At 42.2% G+C, this 15,955-nt stretch overlaps 2 protein-coding genes across 7 annotated transcripts in view; one reads left to right on the forward strand and one right to left on the reverse strand.

Annotated features, from left to right (window-relative positions):
* Positions 1–1,695, forward strand: part of ANLN (anillin actin binding protein) — a 28,820-nt gene extending 27,125 nt beyond the window's left edge. For both annotated transcript variants that reach the window (XM_042888639.1, XM_042888640.1), the window contains one exon: positions 394–1,695. In XM_042888639.1, the coding sequence (XP_042744573.1) occupies positions 394–517 (124 nt within the window). In that variant the 3' untranslated portion in view covers positions 518–1,695. The remainder of the gene's footprint in view (positions 1–393) is intronic.
* Positions 1,696–4,145: 2,450 nt separating this feature from the next.
* The window catches only part of AOAH (acyloxyacyl hydrolase), a 65,300-nt gene continuing 53,490 nt past the window's right edge, over positions 4,146–15,955 (reverse strand). For all 5 annotated transcript variants that reach the window (XM_042888578.1, XM_042888579.1, XM_042888576.1 and 2 more), the window contains 5 exons: positions 15,822–15,880; positions 15,682–15,741; positions 14,272–14,368; positions 11,286–11,362; positions 4,146–5,622 (listed from right to left, as the gene is read on the reverse strand). In XM_042888578.1, the coding sequence (XP_042744512.1) occupies positions 5,494–5,622; positions 11,286–11,362; positions 14,272–14,368; positions 15,682–15,741; positions 15,822–15,880 (422 nt within the window). In that variant the 3' untranslated portion in view covers positions 4,146–5,493. The remainder of the gene's footprint in view (positions 5,623–11,285; positions 11,363–14,271; positions 14,369–15,681; positions 15,742–15,821; positions 15,881–15,955) is intronic.

Raw genomic sequence — 15,955 nt, forward strand, 5'->3', positions numbered from 1 at the left:
TAAGTGGATAAAATCATGAACCTCGTGTAGTTTATGGAAAGGGAGGGATGGTCTTGCCTCATGTCATGGTTTTAATATAGCTTTACAGTTTTGGCACGCTGATGCAGCACTCATTTAAATGTTTAGATTTTGGGGGTCACACTTAAACTTTGTTCACTTCTAGTCCTGTTTTGTCTTATTATCAGGCTTCAACCTTCTGGAAATGCTGAGTTCTCTCTGTTCTTAAAAGTAGAAATGCCAGGTAGTTTATTGGAACTTAACAGAATTCTGGAATACTTGATTTCATTTTTTCCTTTGCTATTTGGGATTCTGTAGATAAGCTTGACCTTTTTCTGAATCTCTATGTAGAAGAGGGGGGGAAATATCTAATTCATTGAGTTCTTTGCTTTTTAGGAATTGGCTATCTGCTGATACTAAGGAAGAACGTAACCTTTGGATGCAAAAGCTGAATCAAGTTCTTGTTGACCTTCGTATGTGGCAACCTGATGCTTGCTACAAACCAATTGGAAAGCTTTAACCACAGGAAGGAGAACATGAAGAGAACACCTATGCAAAAGGCAGTGTGAACTAAAAAGGAAAAGAAAAATTAAAAAAAAAATCTATGGAAAGTCATCTGGATCACTTAAGCTTTAAATCTGAGAGATTACATACCTTTATATAGGGCTGTTATGCAGTATTTTTGTCTCCCTTTAAGGATTTTAGAACTTATTTCATAGCTTTTGAGTATAGTAGGAAACAATTAGCTGTTTCTAAATATGCTAAATATTTATATAACTTTTGGGATGTGTTTTTAGCTAAGTACATTCTCTTCTTGAAAAAACTAAATTATTGCAGGAAATCACACTTCAGGGCTCAGGGCCAGGGGGGAGCTAGTGAAAACACAAGCTTATTAGCTATCTCAGCTCCCTGAATGAGTAGTTCAGAGTTCTCTGAGAAGAAAGGTGCTGAAGCAGGGACTTTAATGTTGGAGGCTTTTTTCATAATGATCAGGCATGAAATTTAATAGTAACTTCATTCTAAAGCATGCAATATAGGCGTTTCTTGCTTGCACAATATCCTTGTGGTCAGAACAGGAGATATTCACAATACTCATGCTTCTTCTGTTTTAAATATTTTTGTTGTTTCTCGTACAACCTGGTATGGATAAGTGTATGACATGTATACTATGTTGTTTACAGGTGTGGAATTATGTATGCAGTATATTGCACTTTGATAGAAATGAAAGGTCTTGAATATTTTTGTTAGGACTGCTATATTAAAAATAAATTTTAGCCTTAGTGTTGTGTACGTCGGTATTTCCTGGACCTCACAATTTGTACAAGCTTGAATTCCACTCCATTTGAGGGCCAGGAATAGGTTGTAAAATAGCTTTTCCTGTAAGACACTATAAAGCTGCTATCTACCAACTAATGCTCTGGCAGAAAGTATGGGTCTTCCTCCTGCCATAAATGTCTGTAATTGCATATAAAAACAGTACTACAGACCCATCATAAAATGCCAAAACTACTCAGTTAAAATCTGCTATTTTCACAGCTTTTCACTGTTCTTAGTGAAATACTATCTGATTACCCCACTATTACAAACGCAGTAGTGGAATACTTGTTTAGCTGTTGTATTTTCACACTTGAAACACTAAATTCTGTTATCTTAAACTGCCTTTTGTACTGTACTTTTGCTTTTAAATCTACTTTTCTTTTTTCCAATGTCTTTAAATATTTCCAAATTACGTATTGAGATTTATTTTATCCTTTTAAAATAAAGAAAATAAAACGCTATGTAACTACTTCTAATGTCATCTGTGCATTTGAGGCACCAGTTTGTAGGTTAAAGAAGAGAAGATCGACTGCACACAATGTTTGGGAAAGGATTCTGTTCAGTGTATGTATCCTGAAGCCCTCATTTGGGAAGATGCTAGGGGTACCTAGCATTGAGTTTTGCAAAGGGAGACCAAATTATTGATGGGCAGTTACCATGAACTGGTTGGAATGATACGTCTGGATGTAGAGGCTGCTAGAGACCAGCAGTTTGAGTGCAACAAGGAGAAATGGTTCTTTTCTCTTATGGTGGAGACTTGACAGCAGAGTAGCAATACAACATAAATTTAATCCGTGGATACAAGGTAGACCATCCATTTACCTTATTCTTCCAAGAAGATGTTAATAAAAATCATTAGATGTGAAGCAAGAGTCTATAAACATAGAGGTAAGTGGCATACTTTTATTTAGGTTAAAAGGACTATTAACCACCATAGAAACTAGTATTTGTTCATTGCCTAAGCTGAAAAATATTCTCAACAAGGAAATTTGTCACCTGTTACAGTTTATACAAGATAGAAAAGCTGGCCTTGATGGTGAGTTCCAAGCACGAGCTGCAAGTGATGGTCATCTGTACTACTGCAGGCAGAAGCATGTGACACAAGCTTAGCAAAAAGCCTCCAGTTATGCTCTTGAACCATGTTGCTGTGAACCTTCTATCAGATGAATCTTCTATCAGACTTCCCTGGCTCTTCTAGAGGTGAGCAGTGACATTTCTTTCTCAGTGGTGGTCTGTTTTCTGGGCATTGCAAGGTAGGCATGAGGGAGCAAGGAAAATGCTGGTGTGAGGGGAGTAAGTTTCTATGTTATTTTGGCTGTTGGTGCATTGAAGCCTTGATGAATGTTGAAAGCAGAAACACAAGAGCAATCATTCTACTTAAATTTTTATACTTAAAACTAGAAAGTGATTGTGCTCTTTCTTCTGTGTAGATCATGCAGGGCCTTTAGGATTTTATCTCTCTTTTTGCTGAAGTGGAAAGCCAAATACAGCTCCAGGGTTTGAAAAGATTCAGACAAATGTCACTGAAGGGTAAGAGCTGTCTGTCCTACAGGTTGGAACTTTCTTGTATTTAGTAGTCCCTTCCAAAGGGAAGAAGCCAGACCGATGGCATTCAAATAGCTCCTGGTAGATACAGATGCAGTTCTTTCTCTTAAAAGTAACTCAGATGACAAAGCATTAAGTTCATGTAAAATACGAATGGAATTACTAATAACATTCATCATAAACCAATCTAAGCATCAGAACAGTTAAATTAAGGGAAGAGAGTACAATTCATCGTTTGCTGCTGCTTTAGATTAATTAAGCTTTGTCAGAATCAGCTATTTAAATATATGGTGTTCAGTTACCAGTGTTTGATGGTCGCGGATGTAGATCTTCAGCTGTTGAAATATTTTTTTAAATAACAGAGATACAAATATAGGCTTAACACCCCTCCTCTATATTTGCAAATAGTGCCTTAGCTAAAAATCCAATCTTTGCATCCAGCCTGATTTTAATGCTGAACTGCAGACTTTGTGCTGAGGAGTGAGGATGAGGTTTGTTCAGGGCCTGCAGCCAAGGGCGAGCCCATTTTATGGCGTCCCTCAAGGACTGCATCAAGCACACAGTAACGCTGCTAGGGCAAATCTGAGAGCTTTGAGATTTGCCTTTGGAGGTTTCAGGTCTCTCTTGATTGAGAGGATGGTCTAATTTTGTAAGAAGGCTTTTTCTGTGGTTCGCAATTTCATGATGTTTACTAATAAGAAATTCTACAAATGGAAAACGCTTTGCTCTGGGCAATGAATCTTTTTTAATTGAGGAAACTTGATTTTCACTAGCTTTTATAACTCCTAATTGACATTATTAAAACCTAACCTAAAATGAAACATAGTGATTTGTAGTGAGATTGCCTGAAAATCTGGCTTCTAAACACATGCTGTTCTCTTCCCCCTTTTTAATTGCTTCATTTCCTTATGGGTGTACAGGAAATTATCTGACACAGTTCCATAGGTATTGTCCTATTGTATGTGATCTACAGCAAAACCAGAGGTGGATGCACTTGATTTTGTCCTGGTGGTGCTTTTAGTGGAAGGTAGGGAGGCTGGCTTGGCACATAGACACTGAACACTATTCTCTTTGGCAGAGAGCTTTCGTACTGCAGGCAGGCAAATTTCCTTTTCCCACCTCTAACGCTTGATAGCAGAAGCATGTGTGAGGAAGGATGGGTTCAAACTGTTTCTTGGGAGACAGTGAATATTTTGACAACACCTAAATGCCTTGAATGAATTGGAGCATAATAATGTAAGTAATAATAATAATAATTATACTATTATATATACTAATAATAGTAAGTATAATTCAGTTAAAGAACTTATTTCCTCTTGATTTCCTAGAACAGGTAACTAGAATATTTTCATAAATGTTAACAGTTGTCCCATAAGTCCCATAATAAATGGTGTTGCATTGACTAAAAAAACCCAAACAGAAGATGGTCTATAACGTTTTCAAGTTCTTGTCTGCCTATTCAGTCTGCTGAGTTGATGCATCTTGTGCAGACACAGCCAGAGTGCTCAGGTCCATGCACAGCCAGGCCACCTCATCTAGTTCGTTGAGCAGCATCAGGGCTGGGTCACAGCTGGCATAGCCTTATGCAGAGGACACTGTCAGAACAAAAAGCAGACCAAGTACACCCGAACTTTGGCTAACTGATGGGTGCAGTCATGCCATGCTAGCACTTTCTATTTACCATGATTTTCCCTGTGTAATCAGTACAACTTTATGCAATCAGTGAAGCTGTCTCTAATTTTGATTGATTGGATATTTTGTTGTTGTGGTAGCAAGTTCATTCTTTCTCTTTTCTTTTTCCTGGGTGAGCTGGTATAAAGACCACTTTTATTCCTCAGTCTTCAATCCTATTTATTAAGTAGAGCAGATAAGAGCTGCCTGTTACCTTTGGTAATTCCTGAGGGCATGCCTACATAACAAGCAGGAGAGAACATCTTGTGTTTATTATGAAGCAGAAGAGTGAAGATGTGTTAGAGCTTTAAAAATCTGTGTTAAATACACTGAAGGTTGTAAGGTTACCAGCTTGTTAATGGTGGGGAAGAGAACATGTGCTCAGGCTGACCTAATGCTGCCAGGCAAATCTAATTCCTAGTCCCTTGTTACTCCTGGCACACTTTAATAAGCAAATAGCAGCTAAATAATGTACTAACAGTCAGGACAATTACACAATTCATAGTAACAAAATGACCCAGGTGCCCCCCTGTCCTTTTGGGATCAGATTGGTTGTTAAAACAGTACAAATGGAAAGGCCAGAGATGATGTTCTGTAAGAAAAAACAACGAGGTTTGCTCTATGTTGAAAAAATCTTCTGGATTTGCAAACCAGCACAATAAATGGTCTAGCTGGCAGGTATCCTTGGATTTTTTAATTTCTGAAGCTCTACAGAAAGACTTGCCTACTTGTGCAGGTGGATGACTTTGCAGTTTGAGATGCACTGCTGAAAAGAATGCAGTTGTACAAACAGCCAACGGTGCTGAAGTTAGCACAGCTATTTTGAACAACAGAAGAGCTTGGCTCTGAAAACTTGCTTCCTCTTTTTTTCTTTTTCTTTCTGTTTTTTGGTCTCTAATAACTCTGTTTCCTGGAATGTACTCGGAAGCATCACCGTAAGACCTGGCTTTGTCAAACTGAGAATCAGTGTCCACCTTGATCTTTGAATATAGCTTCAATCTGATCATTAAATGGATTCTCCTTTCCAAGCACTTGAGGCCATTCGTGTAGTGCCTTCTGCCAGGTAACACTTGTTCCCAGGGCTGCAGCAATCTGCAAACATCACAAATAGTACTGTCAATTTCTTGTGTCTCTACAACCAGCACTTAGCAGTCCCCACCACAAAGAAGACTCTGCTCTATATTCACATAGAATCATTAAAACTGGAAAAGACCATCTAGTCCAAAAGTCAACCCAACCCCAATAGGTTCATGAACGGTGCCACTACCACCTCCCTGGCAGCCTGTTCTAATGCATTACCAGTCTTTCTGTCGAAAAATATTTCCTAATACCCCAACTGAACCTCCCCTGCCACAACTTGAGGCCTTTTCCTCTCATCCTGGCACTGTTACCTGGGGGAAGAGGCTGACCCCTGCTTTGCAACCCTCTTGTTTCAGCAACAAAGCAATTAGCAATGAAGTCTCCCCTGAGCTGCCTCTTCTCCAGACTAAACACGATGGACTGTAACCTCAAAGAGAAGTTCAATCCAGCTGGTTCCACAGTGAATATAAAATAAAGATTGCGTATCTGTACCTCCCTGACCAGTGTGAGAACTAGATTTATCAACACATGCTCCTTTCCAATAAAGTGAAAACAAAGATATGACCTCCCAAAGTTTCTTTAAGATGTAAATTACTATATTAAATCTTTTTTAGGATGCATTTTGCAAGCATGAAGTTCCACCTTCTATTAAAAATGTGTTGTCTTATGTCTTTGCAAATTCTTTTGTCAGTTACAGGAAAATAGATAATAAGGTCTCCAATGGTTTCCTGACACCTATGGTGTCTGCCCAACAGACTTCTATTCAAAAGCCATAGGAGCTGACTCCTAACAATTATGAAAGTTTATCAAAAGCACTGCTTGGATATACATAAATCTCTTGCCAGTCCAAAGGAATTCAAGCTCTCGAGTTCCTCTGATACTTCTAATAACTATTCACTCTGATATCCTATAAGGAAACCCTAGGTGCTGGGAGAAAGAGGTCTAATTATGTCCAGGTTCAAAACCAACCGCCTCTGATTCTCTGAGTTCACAGAGCCTTTTCCCAGGAGAGCTGCTGGAAGTGGTAAAATAGCTCTTCTCCTCGCTGCCAGAATTGCTCTGCCTTTCATGGAGTGTTTGCCCTAGAAGTTATTCACTGGAGAGAAATTGTTTCTACTGTATTGCTAGGGTGAAAAACATCAAGGGCAGGAGGAAGGGAAAGAGGAGACAGCCTGATTCGCCTTTAAACAAGTTTTTACACTTTGCTAAATGCATTTTTTGTTTTAACTTCTACAATTGTATGGTAACTTTACTTTCAACCCTAAAGCTCATGCTGACATTAACTACGAGACTTAAACAGGGCTAACAAAGCCGTTTTGTTTAAGGGCCAAGGTGGGTTCATAGAACCAAAGTGTTTGAACTACAGTTTCAACATTTGGGAACAGGCTGGAGCCTTTGGGGGAGTTTTATGCACTTCTTTGTACTGCTGTACTTTTGAAGTAACGGTGGGCCTGGAGAAGCCAGGAGAAGAAAACTTTCTTTTATTCAGAGCTCGTGTACAAAGAGCCGCACCTGTGGGGTAGAAGCTCTTAGATTCTCGTTGGTTGCGACCTCATTAGGCAGGGATGTTTCGTAGGGGAGAGGGATAGGAGAAATTGTGTAACACGGTGTCTTTTCTTGGGGCAATTCCTAAAAGTGACCAAAGAGTTCTTCTGGGACACCCTAAGCCTCAAGGTGGCTGAGACCTGTCTGCGTCAGAGGGATCTGTCCCAGCATGGGAGTCTCCAACCCTAAGCCTTCCCTATGCTTAGTGATTTTGTTTGCTTTTGAAAGAAGAAACACTGTCTTTTCATGATGCACCCTCTGAAAAAGTATCACAGGAGGGGTGTTCAGGCTGCTGTTGGCTGCAGTTGAAGACAAATGCACTCAGAATGCCCTAAATTGTGCAGGTCTTGCTCAGACTGCAGTCTGTGTGGTGCGGATGGTTTGGATAATTTACCCTGGACAAGCAGTGAGGCACAGAGGGCCTCACAATGAGAGAAATTGTAGGCCCTTTTTCAATCCCAAACATCTTGTGCTTTGAGACCAGCTACAAGTCACGTGGTCTGTGATGATGATGGTTTTCTATGTGGCTGACAAATCCTAATCAACCTTTAAAGCAAATACTGCCCATGCCTTGTGTAGCCCTGGGTGACCGTGACTGGGAGGTAGCTGTTCTGTGTTAGCAGCTTTTGGATGTCTTTCTTGGATGGGAAACGCTTCTCAGCAAAGTGTAAATACACAACTAATCTGAAATGTGCTGTGCTGGCTTTTCCCTTTTTTTTTTTAACTTTTTTTCCTGGCTATAATGTGTTTTGCTCAGATTTAAAGAAGGAAAAAAGGGAGAATCTAATCACAATCAAGCTGTGCTTTCCTGCCTGTACATAACCATTAAGACTCTTCCAAGCATTTCAGTTTACAGTTTGTGATGCTCAGGGCTTTCACATTCTCTGTGGTAACTTCGTAAAAGCAAGAAATGAAGCAATTTATACAGGATCCTGTTGAAATGCATGGCTGTTCCATACAAACAAAGCAATCAGCTGTTCCAGAAAGAAGCAATGTCCTTGAAACCATCTGGCACTCAGGATGGTTTGCAGCGAGATTTGTAGAATGGAAGAGATGCTGAAAAACTCCCCGGGCTCCCCCTGTAGTCAATGGGGAAGAGAAAGTCGGATTTCTTCCAAGGGCAACTGAGCAGGACCTGAGGGATCACTGTCTCAGAGATTACTCTAGAGGGATCTTGAGAGGACTGAGTTACGTGCCCTGATTTTAGGTGTTAAAAGGTGTGATTTTTGTCCCCTTACAGCTTGATCTGTGAGTTTTGGTTAAAAAATAAATAAAAGATGCAAAATCTGCAGAGCACAATTTCAGCTTTGAAACCTGCCATAGAGGATTATGCCAAGAACTTTCAACTTTGCAGCTTAATGAAAACACACAGGAAAATGCCCTTTGTCCCCCAGGAACACTTTGATAGGACACAATTCTTGGCTGGGCTAAACAAATGAGTGCTTGGTGTTTTTCCCTTCTTTTAAGGATTTTTAAGAATCAGTTACTCTCTATGGACACTATTTAATTGAAGTGTCCTAACCTAGCCTTTGTCAATGCATGAGAAAACATAGTAGCTCTGATGGGACATATGTATCATAGTCTTTTTTCTTTTTTTCCTCTTGCTTCTCTCTGCAATGATTTGTATGTGGCTTTTGGAAGGATGCAATTCTCTTCCACTCTCTTCCTGTATAGTTGGACCAATGCTCTATCAGATACACCTGGTTATACCACTGAGTTATGGTTTTCTGTCATTAATGAGATAGCAGATAAGGGGCAAGTGAAACTCGGGGGCAGAGCTCAGACTTCTCCTGCCCAAAGGAGTTTCACTACCACTGGGGATCAATCATGGTGTCCCTCTAGCAACAGCTAAAACGCATACGCTTTCCTCGGAGTGCTGCTCACTTCAAATATTTGTGAATATTACTCTAATGCTTTGAGATCTGCTTTGAGAAAAATGCAGCAAAATTGCCCAGGCAAGGACTTATTTGTCATATTTATTTGCTGAGCTGTACATGATGAGTGAGGAATTGCTGCAGAGATGGAGGTAAGAGACTTCAATCCCTTGGCAAGCCGCGGGGTATCAACTCTCTTGTGCTAGGCAGCATTAAGTGGTGTTAAAATTGTACCTGGCCAGAGGCTGGCATGAAGTCCAACCTTAAATAAAACTTGTATGAGGAGTGAGCGAGTTGTTTGTCATCTCTCTCAAGCTAACTCTTAAAAATCATGCTGTGCTCAAACTTCCCCTGCTTTGTACTGCGAGAGCCGTTCGTTCAGAGCAGAGTGCTGTGTCTCAGCCCAAATAGTGCTGTGTTGATAACAGGCTTGTGTATAATAGCAGGAAAAAGAAAAATGGATTTAAAGTGGTGGATGTTTGGATAAGGCTAATTAATAAATCCTAGAAGGGAAATAACTCACTTGAAGTGAGGCATATCTACAGCTGGCACCTTGACTGTATGGGAAAACATACCTATAAAAGCATTAATGTCATCCTAACAGCAGGAGAGGGAGATAGTAATGACAGTAGGATGCTGGGCCTGAGGGGAGAAAATATGGCAGCAGTTGGATGTGCGTAGGCTTGCAGCTGCCCTTCCATGCCCTTCTGTCATTTTCTTCTGGCTTGGGAAGGTTCCCTTCAAGGCAAATGCCTGCTGGGCTCCATGCTGTGCTGTGGTGCAGGATGTAGACAGGAGCATGTTGGAAAAGCTGTGACCTGGAGAGCCTGGCTCCTGTGGTGGTCTCTTGCTGGTGGCCATGTACACCCTCAGGTTAAGGTGTCGAACAGCCACAAATAGCTTATCTGCTCACCTCCAGACTCTCTCAATGCTGTTTCCCCAGATGGCATGGTTGGAAACGGGGTTGATTTCATCGCTGTTTTCACACCCGTTTCATTTGCCAAGTTTTCTCTAATTGCTTCCTTTCAAAAGGCCTGCAGTGAAAAATCTAGGCACGCTTTCCCCACGTCCTCAGGCTGCAAATTTGTATTTCCCTGCAGCTATCTTGTGGCAGTGCCTGGTAGCCAAGCAGGCACTAATGCTGATGTGAAAGAGTCCCTTTGGAAACAGGAAGATTTTGTGGCATGGCAAGGGTGTGCTAGAGACCATTTTGCTTCACCTGATCATCACAGATGTAAAGGATATCAAGGGAAACACTTATTTTGGCTTTGGATTTCCCCACGCAGCTCTCCATGGCTGAAGAGACAGTTAGTGGGGAAGCTGCAGAAATGCAGTTTGGAATGCAGTTCTTGGAATGTGTGCCCAAAGCTCCTCCACTCTTTCCTAGGGTTTTTTTTTCTATTAGCATTGCATTGGATTATTTGGTGGTAGGTGGGAGTGAACGTATGTGGGGTGTTGTCTTCCATCATAAATCCCCCCCCTAAATTCTTTTGAGCATGGGAAGCAGCTATGAGGTATTGTCATTTGAGGGGCAGTCATACAGCTCTACGCAGGGTGGTATTGGGAAGATGGGGCACTCTTTTGCTTCACTTTTCGAATTTCAAGTATGTATCTGTTTCCAAATAAGTGTGTGTTTGAAACCTGAAGCTATAGAAAAAAAAAAGAATTGCTTTGTTGTAGTTGGTCACGGGATTTAAGAGCTGATTGCTCTTAAAAACATTGTATGGGTTCAGAAAGGAGTACTCCAAAAGCAAACATGATGGAAACTAGGCAAACCTAGCACAAGACCAGTGAGCCCAAGCATGGGGTTTCGGTTGAGCTGCTATTTCTCCTCTCCTTTCATCCACTTCTGACTGCAAACCTTCTCTTGCCACCCCTCCTTAGAGGCAAAGAAATGGGGAGAGAAGTTTTTCACAATACATAGCCGTAGAGCATAAACCAATTTACATGTATAGCTTCAAAATGAACGCTTTGATCTGGGATATGCTAGGGGGATCTGTGGCCTTGGAGGATGAGGATGTGGGATACAGAGGCACGAACATGGACGAGGAGCTTGGCAAAGGGACACGGACATGGGCATAGGCAGGGCCAGCATCATGGTCATGGTCATGGTTAGGGGCAGGGACTGAACCAGCATCTCTTATAAAAGAGAAATCCCACAGTCCACCCTCCCCTCTGCAGGACAACCAGACACCGCAGGCAGACGCTGGCATCCCGCTCTCCACACCACTCCCTGCCATTGCCTCAGGATTTTACCTGGCTGGGATGGAAGCCATCCACTGGCTCGATCAGCTGCCAGGGCTCACCGCCCATCCTGTGCCACTCTTCGGCTGCTGCAGAGCACAAAAGAGGAAGGGTTACTGCATTGCACTGAGATAAGACCCCCCCCGTCCTCCTCCAAATGCCCACAGTACTTTTAAGCTCACAGCAACGCTGAGTGAAGATTATGATAATTTACATAAAGTTGTCAGAGCCATTACTGCATACAATCTCCATCTCCTTGGGGCAGTATTTAAGATTTTATTGTTGTTTTTTAAAATCTGAAATATTTAAGCAAGGAAGTGCTGTGAACGTAAATGACTGTAAAACAATTCTCTTTCCCTCCAGTAAGACCAGTGCTGTAGTGAGTGAAGCTATAAGTTATTTAATAGTGATTCAATACTTTTGTATTTTCCACTTTAGTTGCAGCTTCAGCAGAGCAGGAAATACAACTATGAAAGGAAAAGCTACAGAAAACAGGGCTTTTTAGAGAAAGAGATGGTAGCACAGTATTCACAGGGGCTGATGTCTGCAGGAATGGGATGTCACTTTCAGTTACATTTCTTCCAAATGGCCTTTTTCAACTCCAACAAAATAACCTTTTGAATTACATAAGCACAACAGTCGTTGCAAATGATGCTCTACTGTGAGCCATTAGAGAAGCAAAAAGCTTGCCTTCTTCAAAAGGGCCGTAGCAATCAAACGTGGGACCAGTGGATATAACATTAACAGACTGTAAATTTGATCATTTATTTTATAATGACAGATTAAGAATTCCTAATAGAGTGCCTAGTGGGCATCCTGTCAGGAGAAAAGTATTCTCCTTTCAAGTGCTACAGTTTTGACCTAGAATTACCAGCATGGCCTCTGGCTGCTGTGGCAAGAAGTGATGCCCGGATCCTCATTCTGGCCCTGAATTCATAGATTGGCAGCATTCCTGCTTTAACTAAAGAAATGTAATTGTGATGCTTTATTCAACAGCAAAGTGACTTGTTTTGCAGAACAGGACTCGGAAGCTTCTTTCAAAAATGTTGGGCACATTGAAATGCTCATCTTATGTTACAGCAGGGACTGGGTTCACACACAACACACATGGTGTGAGCTTGGCCAGCCCCTTACAGATGACGTCTTACATTGGGTATGAGGCTGTGTGTTGTGTTGTGCTTTAGACAGACTCCCCTTCCAGTGCCAGAAACAGCAGGTAAGTAAGGTGAGCAAAATTTCTGGCAACAAAGGTCAGTTTAGTCTGTTATTATACTTGACCTCTGAAAATCCTAGAGCTGTTCTTAGACCAACTGCGAGCATCCAGAGGTTGCCTTAAAATATGCCTATCTCCTAGGCTAGGCTAGGCCAGAGCTTGCTCACATCCACTCCAGGAGAAGCCAAAACCAGCCCTTGTTAATGCACTACTTCTTTACATAACCACTAAGTTCTTAAGCCAAAAGCAACTTGAATGCCCGCCTAAATCTCCAATAAGTGCTCTACACCCAAGAAGGCTCCATCCAAGAAAGCTGGGAGCGGTTGTGTAGATATCAGCACATGCCCGCTTAGAACTCTTGTCCTCATCACAGCATTGCAACCACTGCTAAATATTTGATGCCTGGGGAGCCTAGGGGAGGATTTGCACTTGCTTCAGGAGGAGAGCAGAAAGTAGGTCAGCAGCCTCAGCTCGCTTCTGAGTGCATCCATGAGCTGACAGGTTTACTGATGGAAGCGCACATCGCCAGCTCCAGAGCTGCAGGAAACTTTGCAGGGTGTCTGTCAGAGGTGGTGTTTGTATGTGCATGTGTGTTCGTTTGCCTCGTTTATTTAATGCAGTGTAATCAAGAACAGCAAATTATATCTTGTGTTTCTTTTTGCGAAAGCAAATAAATTACCTAAAGTTATCAGTTCAACTTATTAAAGTAATTTGCCTACCCAGCAGGTAGTTTGTTTCAAATCCCAACGTCTTGTTAAATATTAATTAGCAAAAACTTGGCCACCTTGAAACTCTTTGCTATGATATCTAGCTTGACAAAGGGGTCAGCATCTTTGAGTTTCAGTTTTGGATGGAAAAAATCCCATCCTAAGCTTTACCTCCTCCTCTGTGTGCTCTGCGTGAGACCCAGCCCAGCTCCCAGAACTGGGTCATGGAGAATAAAATAAATTTGTGAGTTTGATGGGTTTTGGCTCCGGCTGAGACTTTTGCAATAGTCCTGGGTGCCTCAGCAGCTTTGTGCTACCGAGGATGGGCAGACGCTGACTGGGAGAGGTGTTGGAGATGTACACTTTGAAGTATTGCCAGCTGCTTCTGTCCCTTCACGGCTCTTCTAGCTGTCTACGTTCTGAGATTTAAAATGCCATTAAAAAAAAAAGGAACATATGGTCCTCAGGCATAATTTTTCAAGCAGGACCTCTTGGTGAATACAAAAATAAGAGAATGCAGATCCAATTTTTTTATTTAATTATTACGCGCTGTATATGGAATCTAAAAGTCCATGATATTGAGGAGGCCCCAAGATGGCCAAATTGGAGTTCCTGTCCTGTGGGCCGAGGGATGGGGACAAGTCACCCTGGGGAAAAAGTGGCTAGAGAGTGTATGGCAATGACCCCATTGCCCGCAGGGAGGTGACAAGACTGTTCCTACCACTGATTTGTCAGGAGTGCTTCTGCTTTCCTCATGATATGTGGTGCTGTAAGTTCTGTTTGTACTGTGTCAGCAGCAGAAGAAAGTGATTCAGGGGATGTGCTTACATAGTGTCACTTAAGATCACGTAAGGGTGAGTGTTGCAAGTCCCTCAAGTCAGTGTAGAGTGGTATTTTGGTGCGGAAGGAAACACAGGGCAGAAGCTAGTTCCTGCTGAGGGAGATGCTTTTGGCGGCAGGGAAGGTGGCTGCATTTCTCAGGGAGGAAAACTGACTGAGAAAACCTGCCCTTGCTACAGAGCTAACACATTGGGATGGGTTAGCACCACTTGAGAGAGGAGAGGGAAAAGCCACTTACTTTGTTTCAGTGGGAAATCCATGTAGAAAACATCAAAGTTGGCAAACTTCTGAGTTCTGCTGATTTCTTTCAGGACATTGGAAAGTTGTAAGGCTCTCTGCAAAAATCAAGCAATGCAGTGAAAAGTCAATGCCTTATGTCATTGCAGATTGCACCAACTCAGATAATAAGACTAACATGACACATAGCTACTTTACCAGAAATTTCTTTTGGCAGTGGCCCTGCCCCTGTATAACTATTCAGGCCCTCCCATTTCAGGGTCCTCTTGATGAGTAGCAGCCCAATTCCTCTTAAGGAAGACTGAAACTTTCTACACAGGCTCAATGTTTTCCTTTCCCATTATCTCCCTGCTGCTGTATCAATGGTATTAATGCTCAGCTAGCCAGGCTGTTTCCTAAATACTTAACAGTATTTAGGAAACAGGGCATGTAACAGCTGTTACGTGCCCTGTACGTTCTGTAGTGCTGGTGTTAAATAAGGTGCAGTCCTGCAAAGATTTAGGAATGTGCTTCAGAAGTGAAGAGGGGTGGAGCATACAGTGCAAAACATATGTAAAACCTGGCAAAATTAAAGCCATATTTTTTGTTGGCCATGCCACCAGGAGCAATGGCCTGTGAGCAGTTTCCTTATCAAAGAATTTCTTCTCAAAGAGCAAGACCCTGAATGTTTTTGTCTCATGGAGATCATGGGGACCTCAGAGAGATCACGTCTCTCAAGAATGAATTTGGACAGCTGAAGGATCACGGGATGAACACAGGTTAGCTGTGCTATGCTCTGAGAGCCTGCAGGATACTTGAAAGGATGGGCACAGAAAATGCCACATCTTGTCACCCACATTTATGGAAGAAAAAGTGTTCTGATGTCTTGCATTTGGGATACCAGGTTTAGTCCAGCATCACAGCAGTCATATAAGACTAAAGCAAAATGAAAGAGATCGGTACATAGTTTCTGTTTAAGCTTTCTCTCGATATGGAGACATTGCATATTCTTTTAGTTGCTCTGCATTCCAATGATGTATTTTTATCTGCTCTGGCTGTTGTGAAATGATTTAAGGGCATCTTGTGCTTTTTCAGTGAAAACATCTGGTTGTATAACACAAGACACCTGGTATTTAGGAAGAATTTCATCACGGAGAGGGTGTTCAACATTGGAACTGGCTCACCTGGCAGATAGTGGAGTCCCCACCCCTGGAGGTATTAATGAGACTCGTTGATGTGGCACTAAGGGACACGGTCAGTGGTGGGTCTTTGTAGGTCAGGTGGACAGTTGGACTTGCTGGTCTTGGAGATCTTTTCCAGGGTAAATAATTCTAGGATTCTATGCAAGATTCAGGGGTAGGGCAGACTGGAAGACTCTCTGGGCAAGAGGGCGGACCTGCACATCAAACTCAGAGGTACCTTTTCTCCTTACCTCTGAGGTCAGGTTCCTGAGGGTCTCATTGGCAGTCAGCCAGCCGCTGCAGGGGCTCACCTGGGTGGACAGGGGAGGCAGGGGGTCAGTGGCAAGCAAATGAGAGGAGAGGGCAGGGATGCTCCTAAGGGAGACCTTACCTGAAGGCAGTTGAGGAAAGTGTACAGCTGGCTGTAGGTGACGTCTTTGTTCAGCTGCCCTGCAAAACACAGAGAGGGAAGCTCTGCATGCCCAGTGGCCACAGGTACTGCCATGACTTTGCTTTGTGGCTCCA

Source organism: Lagopus leucura, unplaced genomic scaffold, assembly GCF_019238085.1.
Source record: "Lagopus leucura isolate 7727_CA_CO unplaced genomic scaffold, USGS_WTPT01 Super-Scaffold_100157, whole genome shotgun sequence".
In the NCBI taxonomy this organism is placed as follows: domain Eukaryota; kingdom Metazoa; phylum Chordata; class Aves; order Galliformes; family Phasianidae; genus Lagopus; species Lagopus leucura.